The sequence below is a fragment of the Miniopterus schreibersii genome, assembly GCF_964146895.1.
Source record: "Miniopterus schreibersii genome assembly, chromosome: 11".
Taxonomy (NCBI): domain Eukaryota; kingdom Metazoa; phylum Chordata; class Mammalia; order Chiroptera; family Miniopteridae; genus Miniopterus; species Miniopterus schreibersii.
The window spans coordinates 44,921,369-44,942,529 of record NC_138111.1 but is presented as its reverse complement, the minus strand read 5'-3'; the positions used below and the strand labels follow the sequence as shown (position 1 = coordinate 44,942,529).

Below are 21,161 nucleotides of genomic sequence, written 5' to 3'. Positions count from 1 at the left end.
AAGCCACAAATCTTCTTATGGTGTCACACTGTCCCAGGCCTCAATCCTAAACTTGGCTTCATTCTAGGTTTCTCATTTCCTTTTCAGAACCTGAAGACTGAACTACATCCAGCTTGATATGCATTGGCTTCCACATTCATGTTTACTGATCCGAGAAGAGTACTCGCATGAAGGAAAGCCCCTTCGTTTCCCTCTAGTTCTCTTGACCACTCCATCCCTCCCACCCTCCCTCCTTCAGATCTTCAATTTGGATGACACAGTTTTGAATCTTTTTTGGGTATTCTAAAAGAAGCTATTGGGGGACAGAGAATAAAATTTTCAAGGTCCTTTTAAAAATAATTCTTTTGGCATTTTTCATCATGCAGGAATCAGGAGTGTGCTGTATAATCATAGAAGCTATGATAAAAAAAATAACTAGGAAGGTGGCTGCAGATCTTTCAAGTAACTGTCTCCACTGGGATGTTAAACTAGGAGTGGTTTTATAAGGCATGTAGAAAATAAGCAAATGATCATGCTGTTGTATTCGAAACAAAATAAATAAGAGTATTTTATTAAATTAATGCGGGTGTATACAATGACAACCAAACGCAGAATTACATATCATTTTTGCCTATGTCATTCACAATGAAACACAAGACAAAGGGATAAAGTGCTTTATCAATCTAACACCATGAAAAGGCATTAAGACTTAGGAGTGGAGTGAATAGACTTGACCTCCACTTGTACATCGCAAAGAAGGGGTACTGTACAAATGAATACGTGCAAAAAGACAGGAGAAGACATTATAGTGGTTGCTTCTGGAAAGGGAAACTGGATGATACAGGATGGAATGGAGATTTTTTAATGTCTCCTAATGGACTTTCTGAATTTTGAATCATGAAAAGGTATAAATTCAAAATTCAACTGCATTTAAATAAAAAAGAACTGTTAATACTAGGCACTATATAAATATCAGATTGCATGGCAAAGGGAAATTATTCAGAGGTAAATATAATGACACAAAAGGAATTCAAGAGTTATTTTCTACAGTTTTAAAAAATATTGACATCTTAAAAAATAAAAATATTGATATCTTCTCATAAACTAAAATTGCTTTAATTATTAAAATATTTTCAATTGTCCAGGAACACACTGACAGGCCACCCAGAGTGCTCCCCCTCCTTTTGGCAGCATTTCTAGACTTTCTCCCTCACTCTCATTCTCCTCCAACACCGTATGCTATGACACTACACTAAGTGTAATAACAAATTTTCCTATAAATTGCCCCATCATGATATGAGCTCCTTTAGGGGAGGTACTTTACCTTGCTCACATTTGTAGACTCACTGCCTGGCACAGTGATTGACATGCAAGGGCATTTCCTAAATGTTTTCTGAATGAATGAATTTCTTGAGGAAGGTAAAACACAGCTTGTATTCTAAATTTAGAATATAATTTAGAAAACAAATTGTATTCTAAAAGGACATTCCATTCCATTCCATCCTGTATCATCCAGTTTCCCTTTACAGAAGTGGGTGACAGTCCTGGAAATCTGAGGTCTGCTACTTACCAATACCTCAGCTGTGAGATGGATAAAAATTGAGTTTTCTGTGCCCAGCCAGACATGGCTCAGCGGTTGAGCACCGACCTAGGATCCAGGCGATCAGGGTTCGATTCCCGGTCAGGGCATATGCCTGGGCTGCGGGCTCAATCTCTGGTTGGGGGCGTGCAGGAGGGAGCCAACCAATGACTCTCTCATCACTTATGTTTCTATCTCTCTCTCTCCCTCTCCTTTCCTCTCTCTGAAATCAATAAAGATATATATATATATTTTTAAATTGAGTTTTCCACACACAGTTGTTACAGGGATTAAATGAAATGATGCATGTAAGATACCACATTCCTATCAGTAAAGCTGATATTTAAGTGTAACAGCTACCATAGTAATATAGCGTACCTTGAAGTCTGATAATAAGATTATTGAGACACTTGAGGTATGAGAACAAGATTATTTAAGTCATCCAAAGCATCAGTGAGTTAAATAAGGTAATATCCTGTACCAACCAATGGTTTATTCTATGTGCTTCCTATGTGACAATAATTATAGGTGATACAAAGCACCTTACAAATACTATAAATTTTACTGGACACATATAAGTCAATAAGCAGAAAGTTTAGTTTGCTACATATCTTCAAAAGAAGTGATTCACAACCACACTGACATGACAAGACCCCACAGATTCAAAATAAATAGAAATAACTCACACTTAAATGCTGTTGCAACACTAGGCTCACAATCAAGATACTGAGTGAAGGCAAAGGGCACTTCTGCAGGAACTGACCATTAAACCAGAGAATCTCAACTTGTTTTCCTAGGATGAGTGATGTTCAATTCACATGGAGGTTCATCGTTCAGAAGTGTCCCTTTTCCCTTTCATAGGCACTATGAGGTATCGAGGTTTCCTGCTAGGCTGTGCTTTCTGCCTCCGTCGTTGCCTGTTCACCTCTTTTCCAGCTTCCGTTTCCAGTGCTTGAGCCGTTCAAGCCCCACATCGCCTGCAGGCGCTGGTCCCTTGGCACCTCTGGTCATGCTCAGCCCCGACACACTCGGACCACAGGTCGAGAAGCCCTGCTTTAAGGTCAGAAGTTCCAGTGCGGGATTACGTCTCCTCAAACTGTATAGCTGGAGAGTAATAATGAGAAACATTTTATATTTGCTAGCTGATATAAGACATTTGCAAGAAGATAAAGAAGCAGAATATATTTTTGCTCAAGTACCTTTACTTGATAAAGGGTGACCAACCATCCCTTGTTTACCCAGGACTGTCCTGATTTTAAAACTGAGAGTCCCATGTCCTGAGAAACGCCTTAGTCCTGGGCAAACTGGGATGGCTGGTCACCCTAAAATGAACCAAACAACATTAACTAGTTAGCTTTACAACATGAAGGGGTGCTAGGAAACCTGCCTGAGCTTGTCCAAGCTGATTAGACTACTTTAAACTTGGGCTTCTTGTGAAGTTTGGTTTCTAACTACATTAAAAAGAATTTAAAACCTTAATATACCCTTCTTCTTAGTTTAATCAGTTGGGGGAGGTCTTTCAGATCTTTTATAAATGTAGACACTTGTGGTAAAATGGAATCAGGCAGATGGGTCAAGAGTAAGGTTCTATGGTCAGGCTAGTGGGCCTCAAAGCCTGATTTTGGTCACTTATCAGCTGTACGTTTTGGGGCAGTTTACATGATCTTCTTGGCCCTGTATTCTCTAATATAAAATGAAGGTAATCCTAGTATTTATCTCCTTGATTTGAAGGGTGGGAGGGAATTAAAGGAGGTACTGTACATGAAGCAGTAAACACAGTTCCTGACACACTGCTTCTATCCATCGATCTGTCACATAAGTCGGCTTGGTCCCCTGCGGCAGGGAGGTTAGGGTGCAAGGCAGGAGAAACCTGGGGGAGAGAAACTGCCTCCTCCCCAGCTCCAGGCCCCCCCCCGCACCCCCAACACGCACACACAAAGCAGCTCATGTTCCTCCGCTCTCCAGGCCATCCCCAAATCCTCTCAGGCTGGGGAGTAGCTCTTATATTAGAGTTGCAAAGCAAAAAGAAGCCAGTAGTTCCAACAGCTGGCATTCTTTAAAAAGAAGAGGGATCATGGCTGATAGATTTCTCCTTGTTATTACTTTTGGTTTTATGTTTCCTTTCCCTTCAACTTCTCATCCCTGCTAATATTCTTACCATTTTGTTTCTTTGAGTTCGTGTCTCGAGTGCCACATTTTTCCACATCCATAAGTTTCACTTGAAAAAACAACCACACATACACACATTGTTATTTCCACAAAACACAACTCTGCATCCTGCACAGCAACTCAAGTTTAAATTCCAGGTTCCTACGGAACATTTTTAATCCCCCAGGAAATCTGGTAAACTTCCTTATTCCACAGGTCTCAGCCCCTGAGGTTAATTCAACAGCTTGGGGCACATGCTTTCGCTCCCAGATTTTCTTTAGGCATATATATACTTTTATTTCCCACAGGAAAATATTCCAGGTATAAGCTGGTAACAGTCACTTTCTTGGACAAATCACCTCCATCTTGATTTTCTGTCACTGAAACTGGATCCTTATACTTTGGCTGTTTATGTTCTGCTAAGTATTTAGTCTTTAGAATCAGCAGCCTCCACTCCCTCAATTACACTACTTTCCCAGGTCTACCTACCCTCTTAAGGGGTTGTGGGGAATTTCTCAACAGCTACTGGAATTCCCTTCCATCTTCTACTTCCCTGTTGATATCAGAGAACTCTATGCAAACTTCTCAAAGAATTGGAGAAATGTTTGCTTTGAGTCATCTTAAAATGGGAAGAAATTATTTAAATAGACCCATTTTTCCTGCATTTTTATTACTGCCATAAGTAAACAGACACAAGCACATGCAAATTATTTAGAAAATTACATAGCACCCTCAGCAAAATACTCTATGGTAAAAGTATCACAGCTCTACAGAAGAAACTATTTTTAGAACTTAGGGTACCCAGAAACCAGCTCAATATAGCAGTGCAACTAATGTAAGATTCACATTCAACTAGAACCAACAAGTATTTTCACTTTTTCTCTCCTCTAAGGCTGTGTGGTTGTTAGTTATCTGCATAACAGAAAGAGGCGGTAGGACGCTGGTCTTCTTCAGCCTCTCTACATCCCTGTTCTCCCACCCCTCACTCTGGTGCACGTGGACCTTCATCCAGCAGTCCTGCTCAGTGTCACCGTGATTGCTATTAAACAGTAGACACTGTTGCAAAGGCAAGTCAGGTTCCCCTGCAGTCATGATCCAACTGTCACTCCCTCAGCAATGCTACTACTGTGTTCACTGCTGCCCTCCGATGTAGGTGATGCTGACACCAAAACAAGCAGGACTGGAGAAAGGTGATACACAGGTTCACACGGCGGCACAGCTAAAATCTACTTTGCATAACTGAAAATTAGCCCTGAAAGAAAAGGCTGATAGGAAGGCAGCATTTTATGAATCGGTGTTTCCTGGTGGGGGCACTGCTAGCATTGGGGGTAGGACTGTTCCCTGTTCCTTGGGACTGCCCTGCAGATTATAGCAGATTTAGCATCCTTGGCTCTGCCTCCTAAGTACCACTGTAACAACAGTAGCACCCCCATACGTTTCCCCACACCCCCGGTGGAGACCCTTGCAATAAAGGAAATACCGTCTCTTCGTAGGTAGAAGATAACAAAGGCCAGGGCTACAGGTAACAGTGGGAAGGCTCCCACAATTCCCAAGCGTGTCCTCCCATTTCCTGGAACTGGAGGTAGTTCTGAAAAACAAAACAAAACAAAACAAAAATAAACTAAAGATAGCAATCATCCTTGAAACTAACTGAGGTTAACTTTAGGTTAATTTGCTTAAATACCAAAAGCTCCCGGCCAGTGAGTGGCTGGAATGGTGAGATACCTCTGATACGAAAATGAGAGCAGCATGGAAAAGTAGAAGAAGCCCAGGCTTTGGACAGATGGGCCTGGAGTTAAATTCTGTTGCCACTTGCTAACTTTGACAAGTCCTTTAACCAGCCTACAAGATGGAAACAGTAATACTTCTGTGAGGCTAATGTTTGTAAAGTGCTTAGCACAGTGCCACGGGGAGTGGCTGCTCAGTACCAAATGGCAGCCTTGATTACTTCACTTTCTCTTACATTCTTTAATACAGAAGTTAACAGACTACTGTGCATGGCAAAGATGGAATATGAAGGCCAACCAGCACTGCCAAAGAATGCCTACCTCTCTATGTCCATGGTCATGACCGGGGAACAATATTTGTTATCTTTTCTTTCTCCATAGTCTAAATCTTGGGACATCTAATCATTGGCACCTCTCACCAATCTCCCAATCTCTTTGTCTGTGGTCCCATGAAGGAAGAAAAAGGGGTCCCCATGGCACTCGATGCTCAGAGACTGCTAACCTCCCTCCCACCATTAGTCACGATCCCCAACTACCTAATTCAAGTTTTAAAGCCACAACAGCTGCCAGCCTTCATCTAGTAGCTTACAGTCTATAAAGCCTGTTCATATCTATTTTATTTGAGTCTCAAAATAAGTTTATAAATTAGGTGTGTCAGGTGTAAAAAAAATCCCCAGGTTACAGATGACAAAACAGATTCCAAGCAGTTAGGTGGGTTATCCTGAGTCATCCCACAAATAAATTGTCATAAAAGAGTTGTTAAATGGCAGGAACCCACTAGTGCAGCTCTTACTAAAGTAACTCATATCCCAGTAAGAGTATCTCTCATTTTCTAAACTTTTTTTTTCTCTTTTTATTCACAGGACCATCCTGGGTTGTATTTTATTATTGCTTCTCTACCCTTTTTGTAGTTTTCTCTGAAGTGCCTGAGCCTTACTATCAACGTCTAGCAAGGGAGAGGGAGGTGAGAAATGCTTCTCAGAACACCTCTGGTTTTATTTAACATCCTGCTCGCCCACCTCACTTTTACTAAAGGGCTGAGCCTTTCACCAGACTGTATACTGCCTTACCCACTTTGCACACTTCAGTAGGGCAGGGAGACAAAAAATACAATAGCTGAATTTGTGCAGGCAAGGGTCTCAAATCATTGTCACACAATGTAGCTCATTTACTCCAATGATAATCTTGCCCAACAGGTTATAGCCATATAGGGAAAGTGAAGCACGCAGAAGTTGGGTAACTTGCCCAGGGCCACACAATTATGTCCTATGCACTAAGCAGACTGCCTTGAGTTGGAATGTCATAGGTTACCTTGGGGGAAGCAGATGGGGAGGAAGGACCTCTCCCATTTGGAGTAAAATAGGAAAGCACACTCCATTTGCTTCTTGCCACAGAAACCCTGGAAAGAAAGGAGTTCCTCTATATGCTCAGACTTGGATTCCTGAAAACTGGCCCGAGCTGAGTGTTCCTCTCAGGTGCTCCCCCGGGTCCCCCAGCTTCCTCCCTGGGTGAGATTGCCTTATGTTTCCTGAAGAATGTGAACTGTCTTATTCTTCTATGAGCTCCTAATGCTTAACACGTGGACAATATTCAATAAATACATGTTGATATGTAAATATTATATAAATATTTAATAAATATAGCAGTATGACTTGGATGAATGGAGATGAGGAAGCAGGATGTATTTTGTAAATATAGTGCCATTCATTCAACAAACAATGAATGCCTACGATGAACAGACATCATGCTTGGTGCCAGAGGATAGCAATAGGCACGTTTTAATTGAGACATTCAGAATATTACCTGGGATGATCAACTCAGCTGTACTGTTTTCCTCAAGACCTGATCTCTGAAAAGTGCAGTAGAAAATCTCATTAGCTGTTGTGTTGACTCTAAGGGTGCTGGTCACATTGAGAAGTTTCTCATCCCTCTCAGAACTGGTGATGGTGGTTTTGCCATTCAGGACTCGGTGGTCACTGCTTGTCCAGGTGACTTCAGCCTCGGGGTAACCCTCAGCCTGACATGTTAGTTTGTATTCAGAGGTGTCTGGATCCTTAGAAATCCTTTGGTTGATTTTACGGTATGGGGCTAGGTCATGAGCAGAAAGAAGAGAAGTCAGGGCTTTCACTTAGCACAGAACTAGACGTGTGGCTTGGTGTTGTCCACATTAGAAAGAATATAAATCCAGGCTGGTTCTCATAAAAATCAGCTTAATGGCTAGATGTCTCAGCACTGAGGAACCCCTGCTAGTTCTGCCTCAACTCTTCTATTCTCACTTTGGCCAAGTTTGGGCTTAAAGGAACTATCTTGCTATAAATATATTGCTATTTTTATTGGGCTCGAAGTAAATATATAGATTAATTTAAAAAGAATTGTAATCTTTAAACCAGTAGTCTTTCTATCTAAGTATAAAATATGTCTGCCCACTTATTCAAGTCTTCATATGTCTCTCAGTTAAGTTTTATAGTTTTTACACAGGACACATTTCTTCTTAAATTTATTTCTGGGTTTTGCTTTTGTTGTTATAATGCTGTCTTTATAAACATAAATCTCTCCAGGTGGCCAGTGCTGTTTCTTAGATTACTGAGTAAACAACAACAAAATCCGATTTTGATGGGCCTGTTCACTTTTTCAACTTTAGGTCAATGATCAGAAATTAGGTATGAAAATAATATGATGTCATTGTAAAAATTGACACATGTTCCTGGATAAAACTTTTAAAAATCTAAATACATTTTTTATTTTAAAATAGTTTTAGATTTATAGAAAAGTTGCAAAGATAGTTCCTGCATACTTCTCACTCAGTTTCCCTCACTGTTAACATCTTACTTCACCACGGAGCCAGCATTGGTACGTTACTATTAATCAAACTTCACACTTTGTTCCATTTCACTACTTTTCCCCTAATGCCCTTTTTCTGTTGTAGGATCTCATTCAGAATATCACATTATTATACATAGTTTTTAAACTTTTTTTTTATGCTGCCTATTTTAATAAATCATTTAAATAATTATATGCAAGGAAGAAAGCTTGATTAAATTTTAGATCATTGGTTTGGGACCCTTTTAGGATTAAGATACCCAGTGTACTATTATTTAGTGCATTTATATCACCTAAGACCTTTATTCATGTTTATTCATTACAAGCATGTTATTATTCTAATGGTATAATCTTTATTTTACTCCTATAATACTTTAGTGTAACCACTATTGGTCCACCTAGAGCCTCAACTCTGTATTCCTTCAGTGAAGTCCTAGCAATGGCTTTGTGACATGATGTATTCACAGAGATTTAATATAGCCAGAAACAAACAAAACTGAAATAATGATGTGACCTTTTTGTGCTCTTAAGTCAATAAGACCACTAATGAAAACATTGAAAATCAACAATTTGAAAGCACATAAATATGGTTTTCATGAGTACTTGAGTCCTCAACCTTGTATCTGTTATGTTTAAGAATCATTAAAAAAACAAATCCACTGATTACACTTCATGAAATAACATTACCATAAAAGGGCCTAGTTCATATAGTATATAACTTGATTTCTCGACAACTAAAATTTCAAGCCTAAAATCACAGTTAATAGTTAAAGGTAAAATGTATGCTTGTTTACTCTTCCATTATCATTTTTAATGGTATAAGAATAAAGGAGACCGTTGTTTCATTCTTAGGCATATATATAAAAGGGGTACACGTACAGGGGCCCAGTAAAAGAGTGGACTCATTCTGCTCATTGATTAAATATCCACTACATTAGTCTCTATAGTGGGGGCACATGTATTGGGGCAATAGGAAAAATATTAAAACTTCCACTTATATGTATTTTTATCATAACAATTAAGAAATAATCTAAGCTTAATAAGCTTTACTGATTGACACTGGGCCTCACACTGGTGCCACAGAAGGTCTTGTGGGAAGAGAGAAATTTTATAATACCAAAGGGATATCAGTGACTTGTTTGGGCTTATTATACATTTTCAGGTTCTCTTATCTAATTTTAACTAAACTAACCTGCTTACAAAATAAACAACTTATTAAAAAGTTTCCCACAAAGAAACTGAGAATTGAAGATAATACTAATAATTCAAGCACAAACCAAAAAGAAATGTCAGGAGTAACACTTTTTACCATCTCTTTGTGAAGTTAAAACAGTAAGTACCTAATTGAACCTGACAAGGTATTGGTTAAAATAAAATCTCAAGGTTGTCAAGACCATGTATCTTTGTTAATGATGAATTTCATCTAAGATATATTGTGCTTTAAAATATTAGCTAATGATAGTGAAGCATCATATGTAGCAAGAAACTGAAAATATTATTTATTAAATTTTATTTCATCCTTTAAAATGTCTGTTTTTGTACATTATAGAATGTATAATGTATTAATCTGAACCATATAAAATTGGTGATGTTCAATTTCTTCTGGTTTCTAAAAATGTAAATTTCCAATGAGACAACTATGTATTAGCACAATGTATTCCCTATAACTACACACACACACATGGACACAGATGTGTGTTAGTTTAACATGCTTTACTGATGGGGTGGGTAATCAAAAGCATTGCCAGACTCCTGGTTTACTAGATCTAAAGCACACATGGGTGAATGCAATGGTCATATCAAGACCAAGAAAAGCTTATGGTGGTTTTGAAGTCAACACACAACTCGATACACACTCTGGAGGTATAAACGCAGGCAGTGAAAGCTGATTGTTAAGGGCACACATGTCAGAGCCAGATTGCTTGAGTTTAGAACCTGGTTTTACTATTTAATAGCTGAGTGAACTTGGGCAAATTACTTAATTTCTTTAAACCTCAGTTTCCTCATCTGTGGAATAAGACTACCACCACATACTATTGAATCTAAGATGCTACTATTGACAGACACCCTCAGATTTCACAGATATAAAATGTAAAAAATATGCATCTTAGACATGATGAAGCCCCTACTCCAAAGATATTTGAGGTTGAAATGAGCTAATAAGGCCAAGTGCGTAGGCCAGAGCCCGGCACCTAATAAGTACTACGTAAGTGTTAATTCCTGCTGCTATTACTACTAGATCTCCTCCTCCTCTTACTACTATCACTTAAGTGCACTCATTAGAAAGTACTGACAGTTCCTGATGAACAGTCTTGGAAATAAATTTTCCACATCCAAACCTGTTCATGTTTCAAAATCTTTAAGCTTATCCTGTTTGAGGAAATATTTCATTCATTCATCCAACAAACATTTCTATGCACACTACTACTCTTACATGCCAAGTCCTAGGGATTCAGCAATGAAAAGAGACCAAAATCTTTCCCTTTGTGAAGTATATGTTCTAGAAGGAGGAGCAAGACAATAAATAAAGTAGATTCACTTATATGATACATTACATGATATATTACATGGGGAATAAATGTTATAGAGAAAACTTTAAAGGGCTGGTTGGTAAATTTGGGGGAGAGATGGGGTTGGTGGGGAATGACAGCAATTAACCCTGGGACCACAGGAACAAATTAGCTTTATCAGGTTAACTATGCAATATTTGTCTTTATGTTGCCCAATCCCAGTTAAGGTCTTGAAAGTATAAAAGGGCACTTCATTTCCCCTGCTATTAGGTTCAACGATTAAAGGAAAACAGGTTTCTCAACTGAAAGTTGGATGTTTGAAAATCTGGTATTTAAACTAAAAAAAAACCATGAAAGGTGCAATAACACTCACACTCAAAGTGATAATAATAATAGAGTTAATTCAAAACTAGATTCTTTCACATTTCAGTTTTGAAATGCTTCACATTTAAAATGCCACGGCGAGTAAACTCCCTGTGGGGAAGCTATGTTGCCACACGTTTGCAGTGATGGGAAGAGAAGCCTGATAGTGTTACTGTGAAATCATTTGCATATGGAGTGACTCAGGAGCTCTACTTCCTGGAATTATATAGCTCATGTGACCCTGACATCAAAGTTCTGTTGGTGACTCTGCTTCAGTTGAAATTTGGTGGCTGGCTTGCTCTCAGTGCAGCTCAGTTCAACCCCCAAGACGACTGTATGACAATAAGATGGGTGGGGAGTAGGATGACAATTTAGTAATTTATAGTATAAAACAAAATAGTCAGACAGATCAGATGTTGGTCATCTGCATTACTCCACCAGGAACCCCTCCTTGGGAAAACCATTAGAGCCAGAGATCTATGGAGTCAAGCTATGAAAAAGGGACATTACAGAACCCAGATGACCTGGAAGAACACCCTTTCTCACTGTAGGGACAGCTGCCCCATTCTCTGCATACCCCCTACAGGCTAATAAGGGACCTTTTCTGGAAGCAAAAACTTACACTCTATCTTTCCTTCTACCTGAATGCCAGGCTTATGCTCTTCCTCCCCATCCCAGATCCAGCAATGCTGGCTGTTTATAGGGTTAAGTCTTGATAATTTATTTCATGCATCGAAACACAGTAAGTGCCTGATACGTGCTGATGGGCTTAAGAAAAGTTTAAAATCCCAACTTGGGATCCCACTATTCTGTTTTCATGAATATCACTGTTCTGGAGAAGCATATGGTAAAAGTATAATTAAAATTAAATCTATTTCACAACACAAGTGACATTTTCTTGACAATAGTAGCATTAATTGAGCCAGAATCAGAGACCCAGTCATATACCATAAAATAGATACATTTCTCCTAATTCTTACATAATTTTGATTTTGGAGTTTATAATGATCAGTTATCCCTTTATGATAAATTCAAACTTTTTCTACTTATTGACCTTCAGATTGATGGTAGTTATACCAAGAATGGAAAGACCAAGGGATGATGATTTAATTCTAGTCACATATTAAAAGGTGAAAAAAAAAAGCAGACAGATAATTTCAAAACTATAAGTAAGGAGGGCAGATTTCAAGTCAATATCAGTAAGTAATTTCAACAGGGGTGTCACTGTGTGAAGTATGTAAGCAGAAGATCCTTTGGGGGAATTTCTGTTCTATGGGAGTTTGGGTTAGCTGCTCTTGCCTGGGATCCTCTCAGCTCTCAATTCTAGGAATCTTAATTGTGAAAGCAGAGGTGGAGAGCTAAGGTGTTTTCCTTTATTTATCTAGCAGCCACCCAAACTTTGACCCCAGGGTGACCTGATGACATATTTGTGGCTCAGAACCCAAGGATTTGTCACTCACGGTTCCTCTTTAACACTCCAAGATAACATTGGTATAGATTTTCAAGATGAATGCCCAGGGAACATAGTTTATATCATCTCTAAGGAAGAATAGTTTCCTCTACATACTTGATATAATTATATTTTGACTTTATAAGTTGACTTCAAGTCTTTTTAAATGTGAACCTTATAGTGAGGTTTGTTTTTAATATATTTATTTGATTTTGACATAGAGAGGTTCAAAGGAAGGGAAATGCTGGCAGACCTAATAAAATAAAAATAGTCGTCGAATAAAAAAAAATCCTGGAGGGAACACACAAATAGTGGTTACCTGGCTATGTCTGAATGCCATGGAAGATGGTGGTAAAGGGAGGAGGGGCACTTTTGTAATTCATTTTATTTCCATCCATAGTATCTAAATTATTTGCAAGTATATGTTTTATTTTTATAATAATAGCAAAGTAAAGACTGAGAATTTATTTTTAGGAAAACTGAACATTCTGTAGAACACGGCTCTGTCATGTTTGGCTCTAGATCTCTAGGGACTATAAGTAGTAGGGGCTTGAGAAATGCTTATTGGGCCCTGGACAGTGTGGCTCAGTTTGTTGGAGTGTCATCCTGTGCACCAAAGGGTTGCCAGTTTGATTCCAGGTCAGGGCACATGCCTAGGTTTCAGGTTTGATCACTAGTGGAGATGCATATAAGGGAGGTAATTGATTGATGTTTTTCTCATATATCAATGTCTCTCTCTCTCTTTCTCTCCCTTTCCTTCTCTCTAAAATCAGTAAAACATGTCCTCAGGTAAGGATTTTTTTAAAAAAAGAAAAAGAAATGCTCACTGGATGAGTGTATGAATGAATGAACAGATTGCTGCTGTGGAGAGTAATAGTGGACTTCCAAGAATGAAAAGTTCTCAACATTGCAATATTATTTTAATAAAGGTCGGGCCTCTTTATCTATAATAATTCTTACCATGGACTTTCAAAGTAATCCGCTTGTAGTCGGCACCGCCATAGCTGATCAAGCAGTAGTAAACCCCAGCATCCTGCAATTTCACATCTGTGATCTGAAGTGCAGCCTTTCCCAAAAAGAGCTGGTCTTGCAACAGATGGGCCCTCTGGCTGTAGCTACTGTGTTGAACCGTCAAGTCTTCCTCCCCATTGACAAATTGAACAACTTTCTTTTCCCCCACTTCCCAGTAGACAAATAATGCAAACAGGTTTAACTCTGTTGCTACTGGGAATTCGCATTCCATTGTCACATTGCTGCCATACTCTACCACATACAGGTCCTTGGTAACTGTGATAGTAAATGCTGAAAAGAAAAATGACCAATCTTCAGAACATGGAAAATTCCTCAAAACACTTACACAATGAGTACACAGCTTATAAACCCTTTACCTGGTCATTTATGTGATAATTATGTTTAAGGACTTACTTCCCTAAAATACATATTTTATCTGGTGAGTTTGAAACACACTTTGGGATTCTCTATCACATCCCTGAGATAAAATAATAAAATTATCTAAACAAGTTGTTGCCCAAAAATTCATAAACATACATTACTGTAGAAATATTGTATGGTGATGGGGTCTTAAAACCTGAAGACTTTGTCTCATGTGAACATCCCCAGAATGTCCTTTGACTGGAGACCTATTTGCCTTTTGAGTAGTCTGAATGATAGATTCCAATACAGTCATGCACTGCTTAACAATAGGGATACGTTCTGAGAAATGCATTGCTAGGAGATTCTGCTGTTGTGCAAACCTCAGAGTGCACTTCACATACCTAGGTGGTATAGCCTGCTACACACTTAGGCTATATGATATAGTGTATTGCTCCCATGCTACAAGCCTGTATGATGTGTTACTGTACCAAACAACATGAGATTAAATCAAGCACAAGAGAAAATGATGCAATCAAGAGACTTGGTAAACACAAGATGTATGAGGCTGCTGTTGGGCTAACATGGCAAAATGTTTAGAAACAAACTTTTTTTATAAGTAGAAAGAATACACTCTAAGATAACAATAAAAAGTATTGCATAGTAAATACATAAACCAGTAACGTAGTCATTTATTATCAGTATCAAGTATGTACTACACATAATTGTACGTGCTATACTTTTATACGACTGACAGCGCAGGTTTGTTTACACCAACCTCACCACACACACGTGAGTAATGCATTGCATTGTGACATTAGGATGGCTGTGATGTTACTAGGTGATAGGAATTTTTCAGTTCCATTATAATCTTAAGAGACCACCATGGCATATGCAGTCCATCATTGACCGAATCCTCTGTATACAGCACCTGACTGCAGCCCTAAACTCTTGCTCAGTTGTGTGGTCACAGGTATGCGGGTATGGAGATTTAGGGGTGGGCTTAGGATGATGCCAGTACTGTTGTTACCCTGACTCTTTCCATAATTCTTCCTTAGAATATACTCTTCAGGGAAAAGCAGGTCACCAAGCAAGGTGGATAAAATGATCCTTCTTTTGTTTAAAACAAACATCAAAGGCAATCTTCCCAGATATTTTCAGTAAGTATACCTGAGAAATGGACACTGCGTAATGGATAACGGAGAGTTAATTTTATTTCTTTCAGTTTGTCCATATTACCTAAATCTTTGTCCAATGATATGAGTTTATGGAATGTTTATGAAATAAAGAAGGAAAAACAGAATCCCCTCTCTATTAAAAACTATATGCATTTTAAATTATTTTAGTTTTTAACTTAAGGTTAAAATATTTAAAATATAGAACATAATACAAGGATTTGGTGTCTTACCTTTCAACAAATGACAGTAGGCCATAAATGTAAAACTATGAAGTATCCTCATTTTTTCTGAAATGACCTAATTATGGAAAACACAAAAATGAAACGGCTTCACTCAATAATCAAATACCCAGACATTACAGGACTTGTCTTCTGATAACCAGACAATGACTGACTTCTAACTGTAGAAATGCAGCAGGGGATTTAGAAATTCAATACCGTCACTCAATATCCCAGAGCCACTTAAAGCAAATTTTTTAAAAAGCTACTATGATGAGAATTTTAAAATTTAATTACAGCTTCACAAAAAACTTATAATGCACACTCAATAGAGCTAAGTAGAAAATATTGAACCAAAATATTCTCCATTACTTCATCCGTTTTTTTCTGCAGTATAACATATTTAGAAATCCAAATTAGCCCTATGCAAAATGTCAAAGCCAGGAGAACCTGGCGTCCATATCATCCCACCTCCCAATGCATTCCATCCCACACCTCCAGTAGCTGAATACTTTCATCATAACCTTTAATTAATGATTCCAGCCTTCCACATCACTACTCCAACCATGCCAGATCTCCCCCAGGTGCCATCCTTCAAAAATCTCCTCTTCTGCCCTTCACTCATGCCAGATAATAAATGCTATCCTGCAATAAACTGATTCCACTAGTAGCAGGGGGAGTGAGAAGGAGAAACAGTTGGATTTGACTGATTCATATTAAGATGTGAAAGGCTCACAGGCACTCTTTGAGGGGTATTTGTCTAGAGTCTGTGCTACATTTTGTCATCCTGCTTGAAATTCTCCCAATTCTTTCTCAGCAAACTTTGATTGAGCACCTCCTCTGTGCTAGGCACTATTTTAGACACTGGGGATATATCAGTGAACAGAAAAGAAAACTTACTCTCCTCTTGGAGCTTATATTCAAGTAGGGAAGTAAATAAAAAAGATTTGTACTGGATTTCACCCAAGCTGTTTATTTAATAAAACAGTTTCTCTCTTCCTTCTCTCCTTTCCACTCTCTGAAAAGCAATGGAAAAAAATGTTCTCAGGTGAGGATTCAAAAAACAAAAACAAAAAACCAAACCAACAGCAACAACGAAAACACAGTTTCTCTCTTGTGTTATACGTACATTTATACACTTTGAGAAGAAAGTCAGTTTTTCCTTAGGGCCCTTTTGACCTCTGCATACTTACCAGAACTCACAAATGATCAACTAATCAATGCTACACATATGTAAGGCAGAAGATTAATGCTCCTAATATATATATATAGCTTCTAAATATCAATAAGGAAACTACCCACAACCCAACAGGAAAGTGAACCAAAGGTTCTAACATACAGTTTAGAGAATAAGAAATGCAAATGACATTTAAACAAAGGAAAGAGTGCTCAATCTCATCAATTTAAAAACAGTATAAAGTTAAGATATGAGATACCATTTTTCACTTATTAGCTTGACTAAAATCACAAAGCTTCCTAATATTTAATGTTTTTTGTTTGTTTGTTGAGGATATAAACCTCTCGCCCTCTAATGGTAGGAAGGAGTATGAAGTTATGTAACCTTTTTTTGGAGGGCAATTTGGTAGTCTCTATTAAAAATTTAAATATATATGTCATATGAGCTTTCACTTCCTCTTCTAGAAATATATCCTATAAAAACAAAAACACATACATATATAACAATATATGTAAAGGGATGGCATTGCTAATATTAGTCCCAAACTGGAAATACTCTAGATAACCTAAGTGGTCAAATAAATTTTGGTATAATCATACAATGTAATACCATTAAGGACAGAATCAAGCACATGTATATGTACTGATTGTGCAGAGATGTAGAAAGTAAGTTGCAACCCGGCCGGGCGTGGCTCAGCGGTTGAGTGCCAACCTAGGATCCAGGCGATCGGGGTTCGATTCCCGGTCAGGGCACATGCCCCGGTTGTGGGCTGCGGCCGATCAATGACTCATCATTGATGTTTCTATCTCTCTCTCTCTCCCTCTCCTTTCCTCTCTCTGAAATCAAGAAAGATATATTAAAATAAAATAAAAAGTTGCAGAACCGTGTATGTAGCAGAAATCCACTTTTGTTTTGTTTTTTAAAGAAAAATCTCTGTCTGTGTGTGTTTAAACATAGATGTCCAGAATCAACCATATTGAGGTGCTGACAGTGATCATCTCTAGGAGTAAAATAAGAGGGAGGACAGGTAGGTTTTCACCTCTCTCTATTTTTTTTTCAAAGGAAGAAAGGACAGGAGAAAAGAATGAAAAGAAAAAAAAGGGAGATAAGATTGTGAATGATTTTTTTTCAAATGAATGGATATGTTTTACTTTCATTCTCAGAAAAGAATAAAAACAAAATTTAATAAACAATTTCACCTTGCCAATCTGCAGAGTATTTGGCAAACAGGGTACTATAACGAAAAAATCCCACCAGCTGGAGGGGCTCAGTGGGTTGAACACTGTCCTGTGCACCAAAAGGTTGCCAGTCCCATTCCTGGTTAGGCACATACCTGGGCTGAGGGATCAGGAGCATACATACGTCTCTCACATTTCTCTCTCCCTCCCCCTTTTCCTCTCTCTAAGCTTGTCCTTGGGCGAGGATTTAAAAAACAAAAAAACACCCAGAATCACAAACATCTGAGTTGTGGTAAAATAATGACATTTGTTTATTTTTATGTTTTTCTTCATTATTAAAGTAATATAAATGCAAAATGAGAAAAAAAGGAAAAAACAATCCACTATTCTATCACTTTAACCCAGGTAACACCTGAAACATTTTTAGTTGTCAAAATGGGGTAAGGGGTAGAGGTCAGGGACACTGCTAAACATGCTACAATGCACAGGACAGCCCCCATAGCAAAGACACATTTTGACCCCAAATGTCAATAGTGCTAATGTTGAGAAACCTCACAACCACTGTGAGCATTTTAGCACATTTTTAACAGTCTTTTCCCCCTATGAATCTTTTAAAAAGTAATTAAAACCTTGTCACATATTTAACACCCATTTTTCATTTAATATTATGACATAAATATTTCCCATTTTACTGCATGATATTCATAACCATCTTATTTAGTGGTTCCATAACATTTAGTTCCTCTATTGCAAACTATAAGATTGCTTCCAGTATTTACAATGTCTAAAGTATTTGTGTATTCATCATATATTTGTTAAGTGTCTTCTGTGTGCCAGGCCCCAGGCTAGACCGTCAGGATAGATTTTCCCAAGTGGAATTACTGATCAAGGAGAAAGAACATTTTCCTAAATGTGGATAACTGGTACCAGTTACACTGTATCTTCACCTAGCACTGGGTATTGTTTTAAAAATATTTTTTCTAATTTGATTTAAAAAGCACAACTTGAAAAAAAAATAGGTGCCCATTATTAACACAAGAATCAGTGAGGGCAGAAATTATCTTAAAAAAAAAAAAGGAGTTTGAATTTTTCATATGTTTGTTGACTGTTTTAGTTCTTTTGGGAATTATCTGCTCATTTTTTTGTTCTATTTATATTACTGGTTTCTTAACCATCTATATGATCTTTCATGTTAATATACTTATACACAAAGGGTAAAATAAAATGAGTCATCATCCTCTTGCTAGTGAGAGGTGCATAATTCTTATTTCTCTCCTTACTATATGTGCTGTGGGTGGGATAGGGATGGCATCCAGGCCTTGAGAACACAAAGGTTGTTGAAATGAGGCTGCTGCAGCAGCTACCTGGCTGTGCTTTCCTTAGGCCAGAGTTGATATACCACAATTACAAAATACAAATGCGCTGTTATAAACACAAATGCACTCATTGGGCAGAAGAAAACTTAAGATAACCCTAATTCCAAGCAAAGAACTGTTTAATAAATTAGAGGGACATTAAATCTACTCATGGATTACAACTAATTTTGCTAATGAGTGTCTGAATTCCCAGACAAGAACCGAGAGGAAAGACCAAGGAAATGTGAACTAGGGAATAAGTGATGGTTCATTCAGGATGGGGAAGCAGGTTTGTCCCTGGGAGAACCCAGTATAATACTATGGAACTGATACTACTTCTCTACCTCACAAGGGTGAATGTATAGGAGGAAGAGACAGGGAAAGAATTCAAGCTTTGTTTCTCAAAAGTGGAAGCACAGAGTGTCATGATATATGTTGGTTTAGGGTTTCCTTTGATTTTTACCCAATGTATAAAACTATGATTTGATTTTTTAAAGTTCTTAGAATTTGATAAAGTATCTCCAAGTAAGCTGAAAACTCACCCCATTAATAGATCAAGAGAGTTGATCTTCAGTGGCCCCTTCAGTGACCCTGAGACACACTTGTACATTTCCCAGGTATGGCTTCGATTCCCCACAATATTTCCATGGCTTCCTTTACGACTACACAGTAATTGCTGTCCTATAACCTCTGCTACTCTCTTCCACTGAAAAAAGCTATTTTTTTTTTCTTGAAAGTATCATAGCTCTTAAAAACAACTGTCAACTGTCAATGTGAACTGTCACAATCTTTCTGGAAGGCAATTTTAATTTTATTTATCACTTATTTATTATTGAACATATTGGGATTACATTGGTTATTAAAATTATATAGGTTTCAGGTGTACAATTCTATAATACATCATCTGTATATTGTATTGTGTTCTTCACCACCCCAAGTCCAATCTCCTTCCATCATCATTTAATCAAAAGGCCTTTAAAATACTCAGACTCTTTGACTCAGTAATTATGCTTCTAAGAGTATACCTGAAGGCAATAATCAGCCTTGTCCCAGAGAGCAAAAACGTCCAGGGAGTGGTGAAAACAGTAAATCACGGCAACTGTAAATAATCTTTATGCACAACATGGGGGATTATTTCTGTTCGGTAAACCAGCACCATGGAATACAACCATTAAAAAACAACAAGAACAAGAACAACAACAACAACAAAAACCCCACACATTTAGAAGGCTATTTAATCCATAGAAAAAGCATCCACAGTTTGTCTATGTATTTATTTTAGGTGCCAAAAACAAAGGTGGAACAATGGTACTGGGAGTACTCCCTGTGCTGTAAAACAAACCCAAACTCCACTTTGACATAAGCCAAGGCCAGCGTGTCTAAGAAATGCTTTAACTCCCCACCCCCTTCACCCGGCTCCTTTCGCCCTCCTTCAGGGCTTCTTTAGAGTCCCCAGAACAGAGAGGGCGAAGGACTCTGGTTCCAGCATCCTGGGTCTTCCTGCAGGAAAGCACCTCAGGAGCGGCTGCAGGGGGGCTGACTTACCCCCAGGCAGTAGCAGAGGATGCCCCTGGACCCAGGTATCCCGGCCTCCAGCCCAGAAGCGTCGCTCTAGATCCCCTGGCGCCCTCAGGGCCGTATTTATGAACGCACAGGACCCTGCTGCTGACAAGATCCCGCCCAGCGGAAGAGCACGCGGGTTGCCGGTGCCCAGGACCCTGCACGAGCAACTGGCTCTACCGCGCACCCTGCCCCCCGCAACCATCGAGCCGCCCGTTTCCCTTCTCCTCGCTCTACCTCAAGGAAAGGGCACCGTGAGCCGCACGTTTTGAAAGTGCGGGGCGAGAGGGCCAGAGATCCCGCGCCGGGGTCGCTCGCAGGGGCGGGAGGCTCCCTACCTGCGCGGAGGCGCCGCCGAGCCGGGTCCCCAGGAGCGCGCCGCGGCCGGGGTGGTCCCGCCCTCCGTGCGGGTTTGCCTTCTGCTCCCGCAGGCGGCCGGCACTCTTTTTTTTTAACACTCAACTAGCCGATTAGCAGATTCTGCGTCCCTGGAATGACTATTTATAAGCATGAAACTAAAAGTGAAACTTACCACCGAGGCTTCCTAT

At 38.8% G+C, this 21,161-nt stretch overlaps 1 protein-coding gene across 2 annotated transcripts; it reads right to left on the bottom strand.

The window, feature by feature from the left end:
• Positions 1 to 519: 519 nt before the first annotated feature.
• CD274 (CD274 molecule) lies at positions 520 to 20,684 on the bottom strand. Of its 2 annotated transcripts, XM_081151315.1 has the most exons (8): positions 20,599 to 20,684; positions 16,244 to 16,361; positions 15,356 to 15,422; positions 13,537 to 13,878; positions 7,237 to 7,521; positions 5,187 to 5,294; positions 3,717 to 3,776; positions 520 to 2,662 (listed from the first exon to the last, which is right to left on the bottom strand). In XM_081151315.1, exons 3-8 carry the CDS (start codon positions 15,405 to 15,407, stop codon positions 2,640 to 2,642), a joined length of 870 nt encoding a protein of 289 aa, XP_081007441.1. In that variant the 5' UTR covers positions 15,408 to 15,422; positions 16,244 to 16,361; positions 20,599 to 20,684; the 3' UTR covers positions 520 to 2,639. The 2 variants fall into 2 exon arrangements, with proteins under 2 accessions (XP_081007441.1, XP_081007440.1); XM_081151314.1 differs by lacking the exon at positions 16,244 to 16,361 and having other exon boundaries at positions 20,599 to 20,656.
• Positions 20,685 to 21,161: the final 477 nt, after the last annotated feature.